The following is a 25,993-nucleotide window of genomic DNA, read 5'->3' on the forward strand; positions in this document are numbered from 1 at the left end:
ATTGTGTTCCAGAAGGACTAATCAAAAGTAATATTTGCCCCAATAAAAAGGTATTGTTAAATGCCTGTTTGTTCACTCTTAAAATAACTTAGTGTTTTATTTTTGGATTTGGTGAACAAGTGAGTTTTTGGTAATACATTCATCTATTCTGAGTTGATTAAGAGTTAATTGCTAGAAATAAGATAAGTAGGTTTTACTAAGTGAGAAATGTTATCCATACTCTTTACTTCAAAATGCTTTTTATTCTTTTATCAACTTCAGTTATTTGTTAGAGCAAACGTTTTCAACCCTGTATGCTCATTAGAACTGCCTGGAAAAATTTTAAATATTCAGATGCTTAGGCTATAAAAGAGAACAATTAAATAATAATTTATTTAAAATCACAAGCCTTCTGGTAATTACAAATGAAAAAACATACAACAGATATGCAAAATATAAAAAACAAGAAATCAAATAACACCAGAGAAAAGGGAAATAGGAAGAAATGAAAGAGGAATGAGAAGACCATTAAACAACCAGAAAACAAATAACAAATGATGGGAGTTAAGTCCTTATTTATCAGTAATGAAATTGAATATAAATAGACTAAATGCTCCAATCAAAAGACACAGAGTGACTCAACAGATTAAAAATAAAGACTCAATGAAACAATCAACAAAGTGAAAAGACAAACCACAGAATGGGAGAAAATATTTGCAAAATACTCATTTGACAAGGGATTAATGACCAGAATATTTAAGGAGCTCAAACAACTCTATAGGAAAAACTATTAATATTCTGATTTAAAAATGGGCAAAATATTTGAATAGGCATTTCTCTAAAGAAGATATACAAATGGAAAACAGGCATATGAAAAGGTGCTCAACATCATTGATCATCAGAGAAATGCAAATCACAACTACAATGAGATATCATCTCACCCTAGTTAAAACGTCTTTTATCCGAAAGACAGCCAGTAACAAATGCTGTGGAAGCTGTGGAGAAAAGGAAATGCTCTTTCACTATTAGTGAGAATGTAAATTCATACGACCACTGTGAAGAGCAGTTTGAAGTTTCCCAAAGAACTAAAAATGAAGCTACTATATGATCCAGCAGTCCTGCTGCTGAATATGAATCCAAAAGAAAGATATATCAAAATGATATCTGGCCTCCTATGTTTATTACAGCACTGTTCACAATAGTCAAGTTCGGAAGCAACTTTAGTGTCCATCAGCAGATGATTAGATAAAGTAAATACGGTACATATATACAACGGAGTTATACAGCTATAAAAAAGAATAAAATCGTGTCACTTGCAATGACATGTATGAAACTGGAAGTCATTAAATGTTAAATGAATTAAGTCAGACACAGAGAGACAAACTTCACATGTTCTCACTTACTGTGGGTGCAAAATGTTTGAAAACGCAAAACACTGAACTCATGTATATAGACAGTAGAAGGATGGTTACCAGAAGTTACGAAGGGTTGTGTGGGGGCGAGGGGAAAGCAAGTGTTATGGTTTGGCTTTGTGATTCCACCAAATCTCATCAGGGACTGCAATCCCCACCTGCCAAGGAAGCGACCTGGAGGGAGGTGATTGCATCATGGGGGTGGTTTCCCCTATGGTGTTCTTGTAATAGTGAGTTAGTTCTCATGGGAGCTGATGCTTTTAAAGTATGGCAGTTCTCCTGTCACTATCTCTGTCTCCTAAAGTCATGTAAGATGCGCCTTGCTTCCCCTTCACATTCTGCCATGATTGTACGTTTCCTGAAGACTCTCCAGCCATGCAGAACTGTGAATCAATTCAACCTCTTTAAATTGCCCAGTTTTTAAATAAACATCTTTAAATTACCCAGTCTCAGGTAGTATCTTTATGGAAGAGTGATAATAGACTAATACAGCAGGGATGGTTAATGGGTACTATATATACATATATGTATATATAGTTAGAAAGAATGAATAATATATAGTATTTGATAGCACAACAGGATGATAGTCAATAATAGTTTAATTGTATACTAAAATAAAAACTAAAAGTTTAATGGGATTGTTTGTAACACAAAGGATAAATGCTTGAGGGGATAAATACTTCTGTTTTCCATGATGTGATTATTGTGTGTTGCATGTTTGTATCAAAGTATATCACTTACCCGATATATATGCACACCTACTATGTGCACATGACACTTTAAAAAAAAATCCAAAACTTAAGAAGAAAATTTCCAAGTGATTATAATGTGTAGTTAAAAGCCAGGGATCTACAACTGCGGTGTCTAATATGGTAGCCACTAATTATTATTTCATATGTAATTATTTTATATTACTTAATTAAAATTAAATAAATTTAAAATTCCATTCCTGAGTCATACTAGACATATTGTTCAATGGCCATGTATGGCTGGTGAGTACCACATTGGCACCCAGGATTATAGAAGATTTCTATGTATTTATTTATTTTTTCAGCCAGGTTCTTGTTTTGTTGCCCAGGCTAGAATGCAGTGGTAGGAGCACAGCGCACTGCAGCCTCGACCTCCTGGGCCGAACTGATCCTCCTGTCTCAGCCCGCCAAAGTGTTGGGATTACAAGCATAAGCTACTGTGCCTGGCCAGAAAATTTCAATCGTCGCAAAACTTGTATTGGAAAGTGCTAATAAAGAATTGATTTTCAGTGAATGGTCTGTATTCCATCATCATTGGCCTTACATAAATGTTTGTTTAACATGCAGATAATTAGTATGATCATTAATATTTCAGAAGTTCAAGATCATTAAAAATGCTCTCATTTACTAATAATAGATTTATTTATTTTGTGTTTTTATTTTTATTTTGAAACAGAGTCTTGCTCTGTTGCCAGGCTGGAGTGCAATGGCACAATCTTGGCTCACTGCAACCTATGCTGCCCAGGTTCAAGCGATTCTTGTGCCTCAGCCTCCCGAGTAACTGGGACCACAGCTCTGCACCACCACTCCTGGCTAATTTTTCGTATTTTTAGCAGAGATGGGGTTTCACCATATTGGCCAGGCTGGTCTTGAACTCCTGGTCTCAAGTAATCCGCCTCGGCCTCCCAAAGTGCTGGGATTGCAGGCATGAGACACTGTGCCTGGCCTGATAATGAATTCAAATAACAAATTTAGGCAAACGTTTGGTGCTTTATATGTTAATGACATCAAATTAAATGTTATTAACTCATTTACTAACATTACTCGAGTATTATTTATTAAGCACCTACAATTTGCCAGGCACTATAATGGGTACATAATGAGAAACAAAAGACAAATGGTCTAGGATTTATTTTGGGATAGTATAAAAATTAGAATAATAACCATAAAGATATTTAGATAAATTAGATAGAAAGAAACACAATTTTTCTAAATTCTATGAAGGAAGAAGTTACAGAGAACAATTGGAAAGTAAAGGGATACAAGAGAAGATTGTTGGGACGGTTAAAATGATAGCATTAAATATAAGATCCAAAGAATAGAAGAGTCAGAGGGGATAATTCAGAACATTGCTTACTCATAAGTAGGTTTCATTTGTGACCATCCATAGAGATTGTGAACATCGTAATGCAAAACTGATGTTCCATCACTAAGAATCTGCTCAGTTTCCATGCACATTGTTCTGAAATGTAATCCATCGGTTCTTTTTGTGAGTTCTGGAAAGAATCAGTGAAAAAATATTAATGTTATACATTATATTTGTATACAATGAAACGTGTAACTCATAATTATGTATTCTTTGGCAAAGACATTAATCAGTGTTTTATAATAGCTATTTATATTTTAACCATGTGTATACTTTGTATGAGTTAATTATAAACTTAAATGGTCTGAAATTGTAACTGAATTACATGAATTAATAAAACCTGGAAAATAAGTACACTCCTCAATGTCTACTCTTTCTAGTGCATTTAGATGGAAAACACTGATTAGAGTCTTATTAAAAATTCACTTGGTAGCATAAAGCCCAGAATTTAAGGGCTAGGCAAATGTTATAACACTGCCTTTTGATTCACTTTTTCTCAGTTTAAGATTTTTTTCCAGAGTTTTGCCATCACTTTATAAGCTAATAGTTTGTGACGTTTTCTGCCTGCGTAAGAGAATGATGATGAATATGAAACATCACATTAATCGTCATTTCCTTCTATGTCAAAGGTAAACAGAGAAGTGTTAGTATTCTTCCTTTATCCTTAGTAAAGAAACACTTAAAAAAAATCCTTTCAAAATAATTTCATTTGTTTATCTTAAAGAGTATTTAACATTTTTGAATTTGGGAAAATTATTAAGCAAACCAAAATAACAAATTCAAACAAATTTAGAATTGTGCTTGAGTAGATAACATATATTTGTAGATTTTTTTTTTTTTCTCAGAATAGTGTTAAACAATATTGGTAATGGGTCAAGGTGTGGTCCAGTGTGTGGGTGGGTAGTGAAAATTTGGTGTGTAAATCCTATTCCCTACATTCTATGTATATCTAACATATATATATGTTTATATTATATACCTATTAATAAATAATAATAACATGATAATATCAAAGGCATACCAACAATATTGTACCTGGGAAATAAGGTGGATAATTTAGTTTCTCATTTCTGCATTGATTAGTAGTTGTTCCATGTACAAAACTTGATGGCTCATTCATATCCTTAAAAAAAGATGACAGAGAAAGGTAAACAAAAAATAAATTTACAACATATATTCTGAAAAGAGCTAGTTCAAAAAGTAAGCAGGTTGTCATATTTGAACAATGTTACATATACTCACTATTCTAAACAACCTAAATTATAAAACATCTCAATTATATTAAAGTAGTTTATCTCGTTCGCTTTTTTCAATCGGTTTCCTTTTGAAAAATAAAATGTTCTATTTTCTCTGTATTATGCATTATACCTATAAAAAGAGTTTATTTTCATATTTTTAAGACCTAGCATTATAATAGTATGTGTCTTATCATCTCCTTCCCCTCCACTCCTGCCCTGAGCCTGATATCAATTGCTTTTACTGCTAAAACTACAAGATATATTAATAGTTTACAAATGCAGATAATTTCAAGAAGTATCACTATTGAGCACATATCTCAGAATCTCAGTAGCCATATATAAAAGAATCATAATCTAAATAAATAAGTAAGCTACCATTTAAAATGGATTGCCTCCACCTGAAAACAGATAATTTTCTCTGGATCCAGATGTCATTCTCAGGAATATACTTAAGAGAATCCCTTATAGTATACCAATTGATACATCTAATAAACATAGATGTTGCATGAATTTTTTAACAAAATATATGTTTTATAAGATCTTATAGCCACAAAGTTTCCACATAGTGACAGCTGTATAAAGCTTTCTTCAATTTCCAAAATAAGTAAATTAACGCTTTACACTGGAAAAATCAACAAATTAAAAAATTTTACCTCCAGAAATTGAAATATATTACATCAAATTTTCTGTATTAAGCACTTACTTGTAGCAAAGTAAGTTATTTTTATGCTATTTCAAAAATATATTATTAAAAATCTTACTACTAACATTTTAAGGTTACATCAAAAAAGAAACTTTAAAAGACAATGTTACCAAATTTAAGAAATTTTTATTTCTTATACAAAGGACTAATGGTTATTTAAGCCTGAGACTTATTCCTATATTAAATAAAAGTAAAATAAATGTTTACAAGTATTTATTTATATATAGAATAAGAGGGTATTTTGCTTTTTGAATTTTGCAAATTGAAAAAGTCCAGGAAATAGCATCCATACACATAAATTTAATTTTTAAAACTGTAGCAGTCCTTTGCATAAGAAAATTCTATGGGGGAAAAAAGTGGACTAGTTTTCAAATAAAATATTTTATTGACATTATTTGAGCCAAGTATGAATTTTGCATAATCACTGTACAATAAATAACTTAAAACGTAGATTGTTCAAAGTTTACTTACAATCCACAGACCATCAAACTTCATCTTTTCATTGTAAAAGTCCACAATTTCTCTGGCCCACCACTCTGCTGTGGAAGTCCTGAAGAAATCTGGAAAAGCTGCATGAGCTCTGGAAGCCTGTAAAACCAACATTTAGACTCACATGTGGAAAGTCTTAAGAGAGATTATATACATATAAATCTAAATGTATCTGGCAGATTCACAAGTCATGTATGACTGATAATGAAGGCAACTGACATCAACCTTAATTACATAAATGTATGTGGTTTCTTCCTCATCACTTTAATAAAGAGGGACATCAGTGGAGAGAATAGAGCCGTCTTGGGATTCTATGTTTAAAGGAACAGTTCAGAACCCACAAAAGCATATTTTTAGTGCTTCCTAGAGTAATGGGGAAGCTTTTTTCACTATTACTGTAGAGCCCATACTTCAGGTTTACTTTTATGGAGCACAATGAAAGAGCAAAGGGCCATAGTCAAGCCTGTTTTTATACAGCTTTCTCACTTCCCAGAACCATCTCACCACCCTAATCAACTGCTTCTTTTTCATCTTTCACTTCTAATCCTTTTCATCCCACTAGAGAAGAGGTGTTTTATTCCAGTCCCTACTAATAATATTCCCTACTTTCCAGTTGAAACATGTAAGTTCCAGTGTCAGAGTAACTGTGCCTTAGCGAAAGATTGACCTGCAGCTAAGTTAATTGGATATGTCTCAAAAACATGACATGACAACCTGGAGGCTTTTTTGGCACATGTTAAGATTCTGTTGTAATTGCCTTAACAGTCTTCTCCATGAACAGGATATCGGAGGACATAAAGAAAATGCAGAGAGTGGGGAATATAGAGATTTACAAAATATGTATGATGGATTTTTTTTTTTTTTTTAAGATAGAGTTTTGCTCTTGTTGCCCAAGCTAAAGTGCAATGGCATGACCTCAGCTCACTGCAACCTCTGTCTCCCATGCTCAAGCAATTCTCCTGCCTCAGCCTCCAGAGTAGCTGGGATTACAGATGCCCCCCACCACACCCGTCTAATTTTTTGTATTTTTAGTAAAGCCGGGATTTCACCATGTTGGTCAGGCTGGTCTCAAACTCCTGACCTCAGGTGATCCACACGCCTCAGCCTCCCAAAGTGCTGGGATTACAGGCATGAGCCACTGTGCCTGGCCTCTGATTAATATTTTTAAGAGTAGAAAGGGACTTACTTTTATCATCTTATCCATTAATTACTTTTTACTCATAAGGACAGAAGGCTTGGTGGGATTATATTGAATATTTTCTATGCAAGAATCTCCCTTATGATAATTAACAACAAATGGTAGCACCAGATCTTGTTTATTAATTTTCACTTTTCTGCTCTTTACATAATTCTTTTTTTTTTTTTTTTTTTTTTTTTTAGTTTAACTTATTCTATTAGGTGGCTGCTTCTATCCCTTAAATGAAAGCATTGATTATATCCAGAAAATCAATCAGGTACATGTAATCCAACACTCTTGATACCTTTTGTGAAAGAGAATCTGAAAAGATTCTGCATAAGCCATTCTACATAAATTGACACTGTCCTATTATACCTATATAAAAATTCATGCTTTTCTCTCTAGTGGTACACAATATTACTCAAGAATAGTGGGCAGAACTCAAGTTGAAATAACACTTTTTCCTCAATGACAAAGTTCAGTAGGTTCAATTATTTGACTCTGTTTTAGAAGTAGTTTGGGGTAAGTTTTAAGCTCCCAAATTTTTTACACTTACCTAAACTTGTGTAATGTAATGATTATAAATTCATCTGGCTAAAAGAAGGACCACCAACTCTTAGTTTTGTTGACATTTTTCTATTTATTTTGTATTTTACTTTTAATTTTTACTCCTCTAATCCTTATTCTCTTCCCTCTGCTAACTTTAAGTTTATTCTTTTTCTACTTCATTGAGAGGTAATGTTAGGTTATTTATTAGAGATTTTTATTATTTTTAATGTGGGTGTTTCTTGTTATACACTTCCCTCTTAGTACTGCTTTCGCTGCATCCCAGAAGTTTGGCTATGTTGTATTTTTATTTTTGTTTGTCTGAAGAAATCTTCTAATTCTCTTTTGATCTTTTCTTTGTTCCACTGGATGTTCAAAAGTGGGTTGTTTAATTTCCACGTATTTGTGAATTTACTTATTTCCTCTCTTTTTCTGATTTCTAGTTTAATTTCACTGTGACTGGAAAAGATAAATGGTATGTTTTCTATCTTCTTACAATTTTTAAGGCTTATGACTTAACCTGTGATCGCTCTTAGAAAATGTTCTATGGGCACTTGAGAAGAATGTATATATGGCCGCTTTTGAGTGGAAAGTTCTATGTATGTCTAAGTCCATTTGGCCTACAGTGTTGTTAAAGACTGCTGTTTCATTGTTGATTTGCTCTCTGGTTGTTCTATTTATTATTGAAAGTGTGGTAACAAAGTCGTCAAACATTATTGCATTGCTCTTTCTCATTTCAGTTCTGTTAATGTTTGCTTTAAATATTTAAGTGCTTTAATGTTGGGTGCATATATTTATAATCTTTGTATCTTCCTAATGAATTGACCCTTTTATCATTATATAATGACCTCTTTTGTCTTTTGTGACAGTCATTGACTTAAAATTTATTTTCTCTGATATAACTATAACCACTCCTGTTCCCTTTTGGTTATCATTTGCATTTAATATCTTATTTATTCCTTTTGCTTTCAAGAATGAATGTTTAGGATATTACACTGAGTAAAATAAGCAGAAAGACAAATGTTGTATGACTCAACTTACATGAAGTATCTAAAACAGTTAAACTCATAAAACATAGGGTAGAATGGTAGTTACCCAGGACTGTAAGTGGAGGGAAATAAGGGCTTGCTAAGAAACAGGCACAAAATCTCAATTATGCAAGGTAAATAAATTCTAGAGATCTGCAGCACAACATTGCCCCTATAGTTTACAATGATTTATTATATGCATAAACATTTATTAAGATGGTAGGTCTCATGTTAAGTGTTATTACTGTAAAAACTTTTTTTTTCTTTTTTTTTTTTTTTTTTTTTTTTTTGGTTGCCCAGGCTGGAGTATAGTGGCGTGATCTAGGCTCACAGCAAGCTCCACCTCCTGGGTTAACACCATTTTCCTGCCTCAGTCTCCCTAGTAGCTGGGACTACAGGCTCCTGCCACCACACCTGGTTAATTTTTTTTTTTGTATTTTTAGTAGAGATGGGGTTTCACCATGTTAGCCAGGATGGTCTCAATCTCCTGATCTCGTGATCCACCCACCTTGGCCTCCCAAAGTGCTGGGATTATAGGCATGAGTCACCGTGCCAGGGCATAATTTTTAAAATAAAAGAATGAATGCTTGGATTAAATAAAGCAAAATATAAAATTGCTTAATAGGCTGACTGATACTTTGTTATTTAGGAAAATTAGGTAAATTTGATCTAAATATGGTCTGATATAGATAACTTAAAATGGCCATCTATTTTTAAAGAAAAGCATTCAAATTGAGTTATTGATTAAAATAACGAAGTCTAAGTTTTGAATTTCTTTTCATTATATAGTTAGTCAATGTAACACTTACATTAACAGCTTCATCTTCAGTTAGAGTTTTATCTATTGTTATATTGGGCAAATCTGGCCAAACCTACGAGAGACAAGACATGGAAAAGCAGATCAAAACATAGTCAGCATGGTATGATTCCTATGTAAATGAAGTGTAATGGAGTATTAGAGGCATATTATTAACTCAAAGTCTTCAGATCTGTAATCCCTTCAAATATCATTATTATTGGCATACATATCATTTGCAAACTAATCCCATTTTCTGTGTTAGTCTACTCTTTAATATGGCAAATATAAAATAGAATTGTCAACCTTTATGGTAGTTAGTGATTTGGAAAATAATACATATAAACAAAATGTTCTGGTCAAAAAAGAATATGAAAATATATGCTAAATTTAATTTAATATAGTATATTAGAACTATATCTAGAATTACTCCAGGGTTAAAAACTAAAAGCAGTATTTTTTTTTTTGTTTGAAAGGAAGAAAAGATCTGATTGAATAATGTCATGCTGAGTCAAATATCCCATTGATTTTCAGAATTAGTACTAAATCCTCCTCTCCCTTCATCCCACCACTATTCTCAGCCTAACCTCATTGCCTACCAACATTTTTTCTTCCTTCTCCTCCAACCAGAAACACACAAAACAGAGCTCAAATTCAGTTTGCCGAAAGCTCTGGAAATTTGAATCTATATTGTAGAAGTTAGAAAGTCCTATATAAAAATATAAATAATCCATCAAAAAGAAATTATTTACAAGAGATTAGCTACTGGCAGAGAATAGTGCTCTAAAGGAAGGGGAGAAAGGGTAGAAATCTGACAAAATGTGTAGAAATATAGAATGAGGAGAACGTAGGGAGTTAAAAAAAAAAAAAAAAAAAAAAAAAAAAAAAAAAAAAAAAACCTTCTGGACTAATATGCCTCTCAAGTAGCTGGGGCTACAGGCATGCACCACTATGCCTAGCTAATTTTTAATTTTTTTGTAGAGACAAGGTCTCCCTGTGTTGCCCAGGCTGATCTCGAACTCCTGGACTCAAGAGTTCCTCCTACCTCAGCCACTCAAACTGCAAGCATTACATGCATGTGCCACTGTGCCCAGCCCTGTCTATATTCTTCACTCAGCTTTCTCTAATGTTAGCATGTTATATAACAATGTGAACTTATCAAAACCAAGAAATTAATGTTGATACAGTACAGCCAACATTTATTGAACATGTTTGCATTTCACAGATTTAATCACTAATGTCTTAATATCAGTCCAAGATTCAAAAAGCCTCTCACATTTCATTTAACTGTGTCTCTCATCATAGATATTTTGAGGATTTTATCATTGTTGTTCATTCTAGTTATTACTATGAGATTTTTTTCTTGATTGCTTTATATAAAAGCCAAATCAAAATATTTTTATAATATATTAATGTATCAGGTCTGAATATAATTGCTTATATAAAATACAGTGAATTATACTTCATGATCTAAGTTTTAACTATAAGTATAGCTGTCAAAACATGTTGTTGCTACTATTAACAATATGTTTTTAAGAGAAGTGAACATTTAAATATCTTGCAGTACAGAATAATGAGTAGCCATCTTACTAATGGTAGTTTTATAATAAATTACAAGTGGTACCAAGAAATATAATAAAATACATCTTAAACAAATCATATTTGGACATGTGATTTATATGAATTCTTTCTTTGTGTCTAATAATTCGGATTGAACCAAAGACTACACATTATTAGTTATTAAATAATTACATTTCTGTATAGCTCTCATGAACGTTTTTAACTTTTACTAATTAAATGGAAACTTTCATTGAAATATAATTTTTATATTTATTCCATTTCAAGATATCGATTTAGTACCTTTGCCCAACAAATATCATTGGTGTTTGGCCATTTGACAAAGACATCATTCTGCTGTCCTCTTTCAAATGCAGGGTAAGTCCTTGATTCGTTTCCTGAAATTGCTGGATCCTAAAATTAAAATGAAATATAAACAAACTACACATGAAAAAGCATAACTACTTGGACAGTGGTTATGAAGCATAAGTTTTCATTACTATATTATCATAATAATGTGCTCTCACATGAAATGACAAATGATATAAACATCAGTGTTCTAGCTAGATTGCCCTCCAAATTTCTTAGAAGGAAATTCTAAGGACTCTCAGAAATGCATTAGCTATCATTTCAAGCAAGATTAGTAGAGGTTTTTGTTTTTATTTCTATGGTGAGCTATCTGGCTACCTAGCTTACTTCCTATAAGTTAGTGATAAAAAATTATCCTCACTGAATCACCAATCTGAAGGCAAATTTTTAAATATGAAAAACATCAGAAGCAATACCAGAGAATGACCTAATAATTATATAAAAATAGAAACTCTACCATTACATTTTGATAACTCCCATAAATAGAGACCAATTTGTAGCTTGGATGATAACTAGAAAACAGCTTGCCTTTAACTCAGTTTTGGATTTAAACCTCTAGGGATATACCTAAATAAAAAGGTAGCTGATCACAACCCATGCAAATAAAATGAAGTGCTAAAGGAAAAGAGTTTTATATTTGGGAGTATTATCCAAAGTTACATACTTTCTATTTTTGAAACACCTTCCCCCTCCTCATTTTAGGAGAATTAATAGAAACAAGAAATAAGACCCAGATAAACTCCAAGTACTGACCAGGATAATAATGTATCTCATTCCTTCTCCTCTTATTTTGTCAACAAACTGAGGAAGGTCCTGGAATGCTTCACCAATTGTAAAGTCTAGCTGCCTTTCCATGTAGTCAATGTCTGTGTACTGAACATCCTGAAATACACAAAAAATCATCACAGTATGGCAAAAAATACAAAAAAGTAAGTGTATCATATTTTATTATACTTATAAAAGTAACAGCAATATGAAAGTTTGAGTTCCTCCTCACTAGATCCTGAAAAGAATTAAGTGGTTTAGTGTTCAATGAATAAAAGTAGCATGTAAAGATATGAGGTATTCTAAGAATAACTTTCTATAAATGTTCTGTTTTGTCGACAGTTCATTTAGTAATTTTGATTTAGAGGTAAAAACTGTTCTAAATTGATATGTATTATGTAATTTTTAAAGGAAACAGAAAGACACTGGGCAATAGTATTTATGATGCTATGAAATTAGGTTACATGACAAATAGGAATTTTGTACAGTATATACAGAAAGAAGTGTTGCTGTTTCTGGGAACTATACAGCAAATGTTGGATAATTTCAAGTAATTCTAATATTGGAAAAAGAGTATTACCAATTACATCAATTACTATGATCTGGTTCTTGTAATATCCATCAAAGTCATTTTTAGGATAACAGTCCTGCTTATATAAACAAGAATTACTGTAAGATAGGTAATTGCAAGTATGTTTAAACCAACAAATATTTGAATTATATCATGGAATATTCAATTTAAGCCTAAATACAAAATTTGTTAATTATTTTCTATTATTTGACATTATCTCAGTTTCTTCTTTGAGGTATCATAGAAAGTATGGTCAATAATGTATACCTCCTTTTAAATAATACATTTCCACTTGCATGTTTCTATATGGTCAACATACATAATTAATTTCCCGTACTAGTTATTCAGGAACCTTATATTGGACCCTACTATAAATACCAATGTCTTACAATGAGGTTTTTCTGATTGTTCTTAGAATAAACTCTTATATATCAAGTCTTCTATATTTTAATGTTTAGGTGTTACCAGCAGCATCCCGAGGTTCCTTAATTTTGCTAAATAATGAGGAAATTTAGAGACTGATCATTTGTGGATACTTTGGAATATTTAGCTTCCTGAATATTGAGTGAATCTGTATTATATATTACAACTATTATCTGTTCCAGGGCAAAAAAAAATTAGTTCCACATCCAACTTGTTCTCCGGTTGATGATACAGATGTCTTATCTTGTTGACGATACACATTTCTGTGAACTCTAATATGAAGAGAACATAGTGACTGCCTGTGCAACCCAGAGTTTGTGAGAGGAAATCAAGTGCACAATGACTTGTTTAGCACAACACAGCATGATAGAATTAGGGAGGGAAAAGGAAAAGGAATGGTATTTCTTCCTCTCTTTTATCTGTCTGACAAAGACACTGTATATAAATCTCATATCCAATACATAAGGTGCTAGTAAAAAAATGAAGCATGCCTAATTAGTTTAAGGTATAATGCTTAAATTAATTTTAAAGTATACATGTTTAATTATTTCATTCAACTTTTACATATTACATATTTAACATTGTTTTAAAATTAATATACATACATAGGGGATGTTCGCAGCCACCATAGCGTCATATAATTCCCGAATCTCTGAAGTATTTGCATATCCATAACGACATAATTGGAAACCCAAAGCCCAATAAGGTGGCATGACTGGATGGCCAATTACCTTTAAAAAAAAATTCATGTGTGAACTAAGAGGATTATTTGATGCTATAAACATTTTTAATTTTGTTTAAAGAAATATGCAATCATACTTCATGGTATTGCTTTGTTGAAACTTCTGGAGTTGGGCCCAAAAACATATAAAAATCCAAGATTCCTCCAACTGTGCGGTAAGTTAGAGCAGGAGTTGGCTGGAATGTCACATCTGGAAATCCAAAATAAGATTCCATTTTTATCTACGTATATTAGTTTATAAAAAAGTCACATAAAATAAGAGATATTCAACAAATGATAGTTTTACCCATTGCATTGCTGTTGAGTAAGAGAACACCGTGAGCATTGCCCTCCTCTTCCAGAGCCATGTAATAAGGATGAAATCCATAGGAATTAAGTTTGTACTGAAATATAAAAATTAAGCACAACATATTTTAAGTAACAATAGCGTGTGAATTTAATCAATGTTATTTTACAATGTATTATATAATCAAGCCGTGGTATTTAAATTCCTCTTTTTCCAAACCTTAAACCATGCTTCAGTTAAAATAAATGTGTCTCCCTAGAAAATAATTGTTTAAATTGTTCCTGCTTTAGAGTAGTTTACAAATTTTTATATAATATTTGTATATTAATAGAAATTAATTTCTATTAATATACAAATATGTAACAACCACAAATGCTTCCACGTTATCCGATGTAGAATACCATTGCCATTAGAGTAGTTTGATTTCTTTCCAAAGGTTATATGTTTAACTTATCTATAAACTGGTATTTTTTCCATAGTAAAATGTCCTAGAAATGATAAAAGTGATGAATACAATTAAACTGTCCAGAAAATATCTTGTTTATATATTTTATATTTATAGAACATTTACATTTTTATATTTATAAAATATTTAATTCACTGTTTCATACTGTAATCATAGTCAGACATTATTAGATTATATACTTTTGATTCTTAATATATAAAATTACCATTGAAAGTGATTTTGTAGTAATTTATTTTCAGTAATATACAAAATTACTAGTGAAAGTAATTTTAGACATCAATGATCAAAAGTATATTAATCTAATAATATCTGTACAAATGTTGAAGGGATTTTAAGAAATCAATTTTGGTAAAACGTATTCTTTCAAGATGGTGTTAATAGAAAACAGCCTTCAAAAACCTAACTTTGGAGTATTATGATACAAATGCAAGCTGTTTGAGCATCTAACAATAAAAAATGTTTACAATAGGATGCAAACTTATAGTATGCTGCTGAGTATATCCTTTTAAGTACACATCACATGTGAAAAATACAAATAGAATAATTTTTGTTAAAATATATTTTTATGATATGTTTGGAATATTATAGATAATATCATTTGTTGTACAGTACATTAAATATTCATAAAATGAGTTGTATTAACAAGACAAATCTTTGGAAAAAGTGTCATGAGTACATAAAAACACATTGTAAAGATATAATTAGCAGTTTGGCCACATAAAATTACACAACTGCAACTGTGGTTTATAAAGGGTAAAAAGATCAAATCAGTATCTGAGAAGTAAAAAACAATCAAGGAAACCGTTAGGCAGATATTTTCTATACTGGAGTAAAGGTAAACTTGACAGGGAATACAGAATCAGTATATCCTTTCTATGCATTTGAAACAGTTGAGGTATTGAGTCAAAGCCTGGCTTCTCACAGTAGTCAAGCAAATTGTTATCCATCCACTCCTCTGCTTCCACCTGTAATTTCTGGTGACTTTTTGGGTTTGTTTCTCACAAAATTGCTATAGCTGCTCTGGAGATCTCTCACTAATGCCTTTGTCATTACTTCAATCCTAAAGCACAGGCCTATAAAGAAGTGGCTTGGATTCTACTCATGGTCTTAGTTGCCGCATGGAGTGGTCACATGTTGGTACCTACACCAGGGGGTTGGTCTCTTGTGAACATTCCCCAAGTATGCCAGTTCAGATCTCGCTTAAATGCTGTATGTTCCACTTCCCCAAAACCATATATATATTCTGATGGCAGGCGAGTCGATATTTGAATGAACTGGTCATTAAAAGCAAATCCAGGCAGTGAAGAATCCCAACTGAAAACAAAAGAAAATAAAGCTATGTCTGTCAAAACATATGCAAAATAGTATCACAAATGATAATGACAATTCTTTCTTAGATTATCAAAAAATCAATATTTTTTCTATTTTCCTAATTATACCCAGGTACCAAATGGAAATAGATAACTATTCTAATACATTTTTTCTTTTAGCTAAGTTAAGGAATATGTAAAATATGTTTCCTATAGTTATAGGGGAATCATAAATAATATGATTATACATGTCTTTCTTTAGACAAGTATTCCTTTTAAAAATAAAATTAATACGAAATCATAAATGACTCAGTAATGTGTGACCTAGAAATTAAAAGTTCTCAATTTTCCTGCTCCCTTGAGTTAATCACAATACACGTTTTTCTATGTGTAGAATAAAAATAAATCAATATTTTATAATGAATTTTAAGTTTAATGGATATTTAAATGTTGAACTCTTGCCAATTACTACTCCCAATTGTATTTTTCTTCCTTTATTTTATGTTCATAAAAATAGCTGTGTATGAAGTAATGTGTTTCAAGAAACATATTATTCAACTCATTTGCAAGAACATAAAGGAAGATGGAAAGTAACATTAGCAAGGAGAGGAAACGTAAGTATTACAAGTAATCTGGGCATATTTTAACTTTTTATATTTATTATTTTGGAAAACTAATTGAGAATAATGCTTGCCAAATGACAATAAATAATGCCCTTGCACCAGGATATTTTTATAAAATGACTTAGCGTCACATGTTTTGGAACAAAAATATTGTCATAACAACAAAATTATTAAAGTGATCCAGATACAGTTTTAGTCATTATTTGTACATATCCTGACAATACCAGAAAACATTCTGATAACATCATCTAAGGAATGGCATGGCAAACTTAAATTACATAAAAGTATATTTTAATATATTATAGCTTCTAGATATTTTGATTAAAGACCATAATTTTAAAATTAAATTTATTCATTGTAACATAAAAATATATCTAGACTTATGTGTTGTAACTTATTTTCACTAATACATAGCAGACAAATTATTAATTCTATCAGATTCAAGCACCAATAAACTATTTCAACAGTTTTAATAAATATTTACTTCATTTGTTTCCAAATACTTATTTTTGCCAACACTCATCATGCTTTTTAAAAGAGGTTTTGGTTTTGGTTCTCAACTTGATTAGAAGAATGAGTCTGATACTAAGAGTGAAATTGAACACCTTCAAACTGTAGATAAAATTGTGGGCCAATCCTTTAAAATAGTCCCATGGACTATGTTTAGCTAGAAATATTAAAATGGGCAAAGTTATTTAACATAACTTAAATTTTTGTGTGTGATGCTAATCTAGGACAGTGAAGGCTGTTCATCATTTTACTTTTCCCATCCTAAACTAAAATTAAAATATCCTTTGTATCAAATCATTCAATCACTTACATAACTCTTCCACTGCTTCTGCGTCGAATCTGGATGCCAAAAGGATTTTCCTTGATTTCAACATCATAAAGTCTGTTTTCATAAGTACTTATTGGTGCATTTGGAATGTTTAACGGTACTGGAACTTCATATCTCCTATTTTGGGGATCGTAAATCTATTGCAGATAAGTAGTAAAAAAGTTTACTCCGATTGCTGACATAGCATGTACATATCATGAAATAATTTAAATAATGGCTCAAATATGAATATTTAGAATTTTTCTCCATATAATTTCTAACTCTACATTCATGGTCCATATAACCATATCAATATAGAATTTCATGTACACATTTATAATGGGACCAAACTGAGTACTGCATTTTTGAACCTTTAAAAATTGTTTTGTGATTTGTTTTCTATACAATAAGATCAAAACAGAAATTTTAGAGCTAAATATTCTATAGTATGGGTATACCAAAATTATTTCATGGTTAAAAACAGAAGTTGTTTCAATATTTTTTGTCATACCTACGATTATACAATAAACCCTAATGCTAATTTATGTTTATTTGTGTTTTTATTTATTCAATACATTTCTTAAATACCTCTAGGGACTGAGTATACTTACCGTTTTAGGGTCTTTGATAACTATTGACAAACTGCTTTCCAGAATTTGTTTACTGATTAATATTCTCACCAAAATGTGTACTCTAGTGTTAATTTATGTTAAATTAAAAGCATTTATTTTTCATTGTTATTCATTTCATTTCTTATGCAATTTCATCTTTTTCTACATTATTATTTAACATTTATGTTCCACTGTACTTTAAATTGCATTTTGTTCCTAGAATTTTTAATGAGTGTAATTATCTCGATATTTTAGTTTCTTCTGTTAAATGTCTTCTTATGAGAGGTTTTGACATTTTTTCTTGATTACATGAGTTGAAATTGCTTTTCCTAAGTCACATATTTATCAGATATTTACCCATTTTTTGTCTTCTAATTGTGTATAGTGTTTTTCCATGTGAAAACATGTCTTATTTGTATGTAAGAAAATGTGTAGATTTTTACCTATGTCACTTACGCCTTTTTATCTGTGGCTTGAGAGGCCTTTGCTAGCCAGATACAAAATAAAGATGCAGCTTAATTTGTTTTAGGCTATGTTTAGTTTTCACATGCAACTCACTCTAAATTTTGTTTTAGTATATGATTAAAACCAGACACTTTTCTATATAAATTATTAAATAAACTACTTCTTCATTATTAATTTGCAAACCTTTCTTCACACACACACGTATCTTCTATGCTTTTGTGCCATCACACACACACACAATCTTCAATGCTTTTGTGCCATCTCCTTTCAATAAACAATCAGGCAATTCTATCTCCAGTTCCACACTGTTTTAATTATATGAACTTTTGTTCTTTACCCCTTGCTGAATTTTTTTTTTTTATATATACCTTAAGTTCTAGGGTGCATGTGCATAATGTGCAGGTTTGTTACATATGTATACTTATGCCATGTTGGTGTGCTGCACCCATCAACTCGTCAGCACCCATCAATTCATCATTTATATCATGTATAACTCCCCAATGCAATCCCTCCCTCCTCCCCCCTCCCCATGATAGGCCCCAGTGTGTGATGTTGCCTTCTTGAGTCCAAGTGATCTCATTGTTCAGTTCCCACCTATGAGTGAGAACATGCGGTGTTTGGTTTTCTCTTCTTGTGATAGTTTGCTAAGAATGATGGTTTCCAGCTGCATCCATGTCCCTACAAAGGACGCAAACTCATCCTTTTTTTATGGCTGCATAGTATTCCATGGTGTATATGTGCCACATTTTCTTAATCCAGTCTGTCACAGATGGACATTTGGGTTGATTCCAAGTCTTTGCTATTGTGAATAGTGCCACAATAAACATACGTGTGCATGTGTCTTTGTAGTAGAATAATTTATAATCCTTTGGGTATATACGCAGTAGTGGGATGGCTGGGTCATATGGTACATCTAGTTCTAGATCCTTGAGGCATCGCCATACTGTTTTCCATAATGGTTGAACTAGTTTACAATCCCACCAACAGTGTAAAAGCGTTCCTATTTCTCCACATCCTCTCCAACACCTGCTGTTTCCTGACTTCTTAATGATTGCCATTCTAACTGGTGTGAGATGGTATCTCATTGTGGTTTTGATTTGCATTTCTCTGATGGCGAGTGATGATGAGCATTTTTTCATGTGTCTGTTGGCTGTATGAATGTTTTCTTTTGAGAAATGTCTGTTCATATCCTTTGCCCACTTTTTGATGGGGTTGTTTGTTTTTTTCTTGTAGATTTGTTTGAGTTCTTTGTAGATTCTGGATATTAGCCCTTTGTCAGATGAGTAGGTTGCAAAAATTTTCTCCCATTCTGTAGGTTGCCTGTTCACTCTGATGGGAGTTTCTTTTGCTGTGCAAAAGCTCTTTAGTTTAATTAGATCCCATTTTTCAATTTTTGCTTTTGCTGCCGTTGCTTTTGGTGTTTTAGACATGAAATCCTTGCCCATGCCTATGTCCTGAATGGTACTACCTAGATTTTCTTCTAGGGTTTTTATGGTATTAGGTCTAACATTTAAGTCTCTAATTTTAACCATTGCACAGTGTTTGTTTTTTCAGACAAACTTACAAGTTATTTTATGAAGTCTCAAAAGATACTTCACTAAGATTTATATGAAAATACTTTAAAAGCAGCAATTGAGCTAAAGTGAATTAACATTTAAAAGATAATTGAGTCTTATTTATAATTTTAAAATAATATGAACATTTTTAATAGTTTTTCTCCTTATAGATAGTCCATTTAGTCCTATAATGTTTGATGTTTTATTATTTGATTTTTTCATTTGAGTTTGCTAATGAGATTTGTTGCCATTTCTGCTTCTAAATAGTGAGCAACAATCTACAAGAAAATATCTTTGGAAATACATTTTACATCTAGTTATTGTGTTGATATTTAAAATTTCTGATGCTATTCTTAATGGAATCCCTTGGGATTCTTAGGTTAAAAAAAATGCTATCTCTAAAAGTTGAATGAAATTATTGCTTTGGTATATCTTATTATATTGGCCAGAAAATTAAGGCCACAACTTAAAAATAGTAAAAAGAGTAGGCATCCAATTTTGTTTATTTTAATGACACTATCAGCATAGTTTGATAATAAATGACTTATGTATTTTGCAAGAATTTAAATGTAGTTTTTAAATCATCATTGTATTAATCACAAAGTTAGCAAGAATGAGCAGTTTCATTTCTTGGGCACCTAGCTATGAGTTGTGTAGGAAAAAATATTTTTATAGAATCAAAATATTATCAAAACTGTTAATAACCTTTAATACTACATTAAATATCCAATCGCAGAATTATCCAAAATCTCCAAAATTACCCAAAATCAAAACTAGCTTTGAGGTAGTTTATATCAAGCATACCTTAAACTGCAACATATCATTTTTGTGATATTTCACCTCCACACGAAGAGTTGAGATGGGGTCAGAAGGTAACTTTATTCTAGCATTTGCAGTATTTAGTTGGAGGTCAGCTGTTACACCCATTGATGAATAGTTAGTTGACTTGACTGAATAAGAGTTATCTTGTCTGGGAAAGTAACACTCAGGTGCTTTGGATAGAGAAGAATCCTAAAAACACAATGCATGTTCATTGTCAGAAATTATAAGCCTTGTAATATTCGACTCTTTAAAATTATACTGATGTTTAGTCACACATTGTATGATTTACAAGTTTCATTAATACAGAAATGAAATAATAGTCATAACACAAAATATATGTAATTTGAGATCCCATGTACTAAAATTTTATACAAAATATTTGCCTTTACCCTCTACAGAAAGAACGGTAGAGCAGAAGGATCAAATGTCATACTTTTTTAACTCAAAATATAGCATTAAATTGTGTTGTCTGCAAAAGCAAGTATATTACTAATACATTTTGATTCCATGTTTGTTCTTACTCTTCATATTGATTGTTGATTATTGTGTATAAAAATGGCATTATGACATGCCTCTAAAGGGCAAATGGTAGAGTCCTTTTACTTACAATGAAACTCTCAGTCCTTCTTTTTTAAACTTATTCTTATACTGGTAAATTACATCCTGATCTGGATTTGAAATAGGAACCCTTGGCTAAGAATCCGAGTTGATTGGTTTACATAGAAGTGAGAGACAAAACCTAAGAAAAAGAATTATAAAATGTGGCATTGATGGCTAGTTTCTTTACCACAATCCATTCTCCCTAACTTCCTTGATTATTATTATATTATGTGGAGAAATATATTTATCTACATTTCCAATTTCCTTTTAAAGAAGTTGTATAAGTCCTCCTAAAAGCTCTTTAAAAGAAAGGGGCCTAAGCTGACTAAATTGAGATACTCTGTTTGACTCATCTTCTCAAGGGCGTACTGTCTGGCTTCTATCTAAAGTGAACAATTTCATCTGTGTACCCTATCCCAGGCCTCCTTACCTATAAAAATATTTCTCCCTCAATTCTCCACCTTCTCTTGCATCAAAAATATTGCATTCATTATGTTACTTTTAACAGCATAAACTGATTTTATTCATCTCATTTTTTTTGAAGTAAATGTCACTTCAGTAGTTTCTCTGACTACTGTTCTATTTTTTCTGCTTTATTTACAGCAAAACATAGAAGTGTTCATCATACTCGCTATCTCTAATGTGTCCCTTGATTTTCTCTTAAACTGACTCTAACCAGGCTTTTATCCCTAGTACTACATCTAATGTTTGCATGCCAAAGTTACCAAAGACTCCCATGTTGCCAATTCCACATGTCAGTTTCCAGTCCTTATCTTACTAACAAACAACTGGCATAGTTGATCATTTCTTCCATTCTAAATGCTTTGTTCAATTGGCTTCCAGGACCCAGCATGTTATTTCCAATCCAATACATGAGCTGTTCTTTCTAAGCCTCCTTTGTCATTTCCTCCTTGGCTAAAGTTTGTAATTGCCCAGGGTTTAGTCTTTGAATACTTCTCATCTGTTCAAGCTTATTTTATTGATGATATCATCCTACCACATGGACTTAAACAAAGAAATGAAAGTCTCAGCAATAGAATCATACAGGCAGAGGAAAGAATTTCAAAGCTTGAAGATGAGGTTTTTGAATTAACTCAATCCAATAAAGACAAAGAAAAAAGAATAAGACAATATGAACACAACCTCCAAGAAGTATGGGATTACGTTAAATGACCAAACCTAAGAATAGTTAGTGTTACTGAGAAAGAAGGGAAATCTAAAAATTTGGAAAACATATTTGAAGGAATAATAAAGGAAAACTTATCTGGCCTTGCTAGAGACCTAAACATCCAAATAAAAGAGAACTCAAAGAATACCTGGGATATTCACTGTGAAAATACCATTGCCTAGACACATTGTTGTCAGGTTATCTAAAGTTAAGATGAAGGAAAAAATCTTAAGAGCTGTGAGGCAAAAGCACCAGGTAACCTATAAAAGAAAACAGCATGTTTCTCAGCAGAAACCCTACAAACTAGAAGGGATTGGGGCTCTATCTTCAGCCTCCTTAAACAAAACAATTATCAGCCAAGACTTTTGTATCCAGGGACACTTAGGTTCATAAATGAAGGAAAGATATAACCTTTTTTCAGACAAACAAATGCTGAGAGAATTGACTACTACCAGAATCAGTACTATGGTAAGTGCTAAAAAGAGCTCTGAATCTTGAAACAAATCCTAAAAATACATCAAAACTGAACCTCTTTAAGCATAAATCTCACAGGACTTATAAAACATAATTAAAAAGCACAAGGTATGCAGGCAAAATGTAGCACAATGAATGGAATGGTACTTCACATCTCAATACTGACATTGAAAGTAAATGGTCTAAATGCTCCACTTTAAGGACACAGAATAACAGAATGGATAACTATTCATCAACCAGCTATCTGCTGCCTCCAACAGACTCACCTAACACATAAGGACTCACATAAACTCAAGATAAAGGGGTGGAAACAAAAACATTCCATGTAAATGAACACCAAAAAACAGCAGAAGTACCTATTTTTTATATCAGATGAAACAAACTTTAAAGCAACAGCAGTTAAAAAAGGCTAAGATGGACATGATACAATGATAAAAAGCCTTATCCAACAGGAAAATATCACAGTCCTAAATATATATGCACCTAACACTGGAGCTCCCAAATTTATAAAACAATTACTAATAGACCTAAGAATTGAGAGAATCAGCAACACAGTAATAGTGGAAGACTTCAATACTCCACTGACAGTACTAGAAAGATCATCAAGATGGAAAGTCAACAAAGTAACAATGGATTTAAACCATACCTTGGAAAAAATGGACTTAACAGATATTTACAGAACATTCTACCCAACAACCACAGAAGATACATTCTATTCATCAGCACATGGAACTTTCTCCAAGATAGACCATATGATAGGCCACGAAATGAGCCTCAATAAATTTAAGAAATTCAAAATTATATCAAGCACTCTCTCAGACCACAGTAAAATAATACTGGAAATAACTCTGAAAGGAATCTTCAAAGACATGCAAATACATGGAAATTAAATAATCTGCTCCTGAATGATCATTGGGTTAAAAATAAAATCAAGATGAAAATTTAAAAAGTCTTTTGGGCCGGGCGCGGTGGCTCAAGCCTGTAATCCCAGCACTTTGGGAGGCCGAGGCGGGCGGATCACGAGGTCAGGAGATCGAGACCATCCTGGCTAAGGCGGTGAAACCCCGTCTCTACTAAAAATACAAAAAACTAGCCGGGCGTGGCGGCGGCGCCTGTAGTCCCAGCTACTCGGGAGGCTGAGGCAGGAGAATGGCGGGAACCCGGGAGGCGGAGCTTGCAGTGAGCTGAGATCCGGCCACTGCACTCCAGCCTGGGTGACAGAGCGAGACTCCGTCTCAAAAAATAAATGAATAAATAAATAAATAAATAAATAAATAAATAAATAAATAGTCTTTTAACTGAATGACAATAGTGACACAGCCTATCAAAAGCTCTGGGATACAGCAAAGGCAGTACTAATAAGAAAGTTCATAGCCCTAAATGTCTACACCAAAAAGTCTAAAAGAGCACACATAAACAATTTAAGGTCACACCTCAAGGAACTAGAGAAACAAGAACAAACCAAACCAAAACTCAGAAAAAGAAAGGAAATAACCAAGATCAGAACATTACTAAGTGAAACTGAAACAAACAAACAAACAATACAGAAGACAACTGAAATAAAAGTCTAGTTCTTTGGAAAGATAAATAAAATTGACTGATCATTAGCAAGATTGATCAAGAAAAGGAGAGAGAAAGTCCAAATAAGCTCAATTAGAAATGAAATGGGAGATACTACAACTGACACCACAGAAATACAAAAGATCATTCAAGGCTACTATGAACACCTTTACACACATAAATTAGATAACCTAGAAGAGATGGATACATTCCTGGAAAGACACAACCTTAAATAAGGAAGAATTAGATAACCTGAGCAGACCAATAACAAGAAGTGAGACTAAAATAGTAGTAAACAATTACAAACAAAAAAATGTCCGGGATCACATGTATTCATAGCAGAATTTTACCAGTTATTCAAAGAATAATTGGTACCAATCCTATCGACATTATTCCACAAGACAGAGAAAGGGGGAACCCCCCTAAATTGTTCTATGAAGCCAGTATCACCCTAATACCAAAACCAGGAAAGGACATAACCAAAAACGTAAACTACAGACCAATATCCCTGAGGAATATAGATACAAGAATCCTTAACAAAATACTAGCTAACCAAATTCAACAACATATCACAAAGATAGCCCAACATGATCAAGTGGGTTTCATACTAGGGATAGAGGGATGGTTTCACATATGCAAGTCAATGAATGTGATACACCACATAAACAGAATTAAAAACAAAAATCACAGGATCTTCTATTACAGCATTCCATTTTGATTAAAACTCTCAGTAAAATCAGCAAACAAGGGTCATACCTCAATGTAATAAAAACCGTGTGACAAACCCACAGCCAACATACTGTGGGGAACAACAGCTGAATGGGGAAGAGTTGAAAACATTCTCTCTAAGAACTGGAACAAGACAGAGATGGCCATTCTCACTTATTTTCAGCATAGTATTGGAAGTCCTAGCAAGGGCAATCAGACAAGAGAAAGAAAGAAAGGGCATCCAAATCAGTAAAGGGAAGTCAGACTGTCGCTATTTGCTGATGATATGATCGTTTAGCTAGAAAACCCTAAAGCCTCCTCCAAAAAGCTCCTAGAACTGATAAAATAGTTCAGCAAAATTTTCGGATACAAAGTTAGTGTACAGAAATCAATAGCTCTTCCATAAACTAAAAAGAACCAAGCTGAGAATCAAATCAAGAACTCAACCCTTTTTACAATAGCTGCATAAATAAAATAAAATAAAATAAAATAAAATAAAATAAAATAAAATACTTAGGATTATACCTAACCAAGGAAGTCAAAGACTACTACAAGGAAAACTACAAACACTGCTGAAAGAAATCATATATGACACAAACAATTAGAAACATATCCCA

At 32.3% G+C, this 25,993-nt stretch overlaps 1 protein-coding gene across 1 annotated transcript in view; it reads right to left on the bottom strand.

Moving 5' to 3' along the window:
- The window catches only part of SI (sucrase-isomaltase), a 102,268-nt gene that overhangs the window by 24,408 nt on the left and 51,867 nt on the right, over window positions 1–25,993 (bottom strand). The window contains exons 26-37 of the mRNA XM_010358645.2: window positions 20,849–21,055; window positions 17,416–17,570; window positions 15,808–15,976; window positions 14,197–14,293; window positions 13,988–14,100; window positions 13,774–13,899; window positions 12,163–12,291; window positions 11,344–11,454; window positions 9,497–9,559; window positions 5,919–6,035; window positions 4,542–4,629; window positions 3,498–3,636 (exon numbers count right to left, since the gene is read on the bottom strand). Coding sequence (XP_010356947.2) covers window positions 3,498–3,636; window positions 4,542–4,629; window positions 5,919–6,035; window positions 9,497–9,559; window positions 11,344–11,454; window positions 12,163–12,291; window positions 13,774–13,899; window positions 13,988–14,100; window positions 14,197–14,293; window positions 15,808–15,976; window positions 17,416–17,570; window positions 20,849–21,055 — 1,514 coding nt within the window. The remainder of the gene's footprint in view (window positions 1–3,497; window positions 3,637–4,541; window positions 4,630–5,918; window positions 6,036–9,496; window positions 9,560–11,343; window positions 11,455–12,162; window positions 12,292–13,773; window positions 13,900–13,987; window positions 14,101–14,196; window positions 14,294–15,807; window positions 15,977–17,415; window positions 17,571–20,848; window positions 21,056–25,993) is intronic.

The sequence above is a fragment of the Rhinopithecus roxellana genome, chromosome 1 (assembly GCF_007565055.1).
Source record: "Rhinopithecus roxellana isolate Shanxi Qingling chromosome 1, ASM756505v1, whole genome shotgun sequence".
Lineage (NCBI taxonomy): Eukaryota > Metazoa > Chordata > Mammalia > Primates > Cercopithecidae > Rhinopithecus > Rhinopithecus roxellana.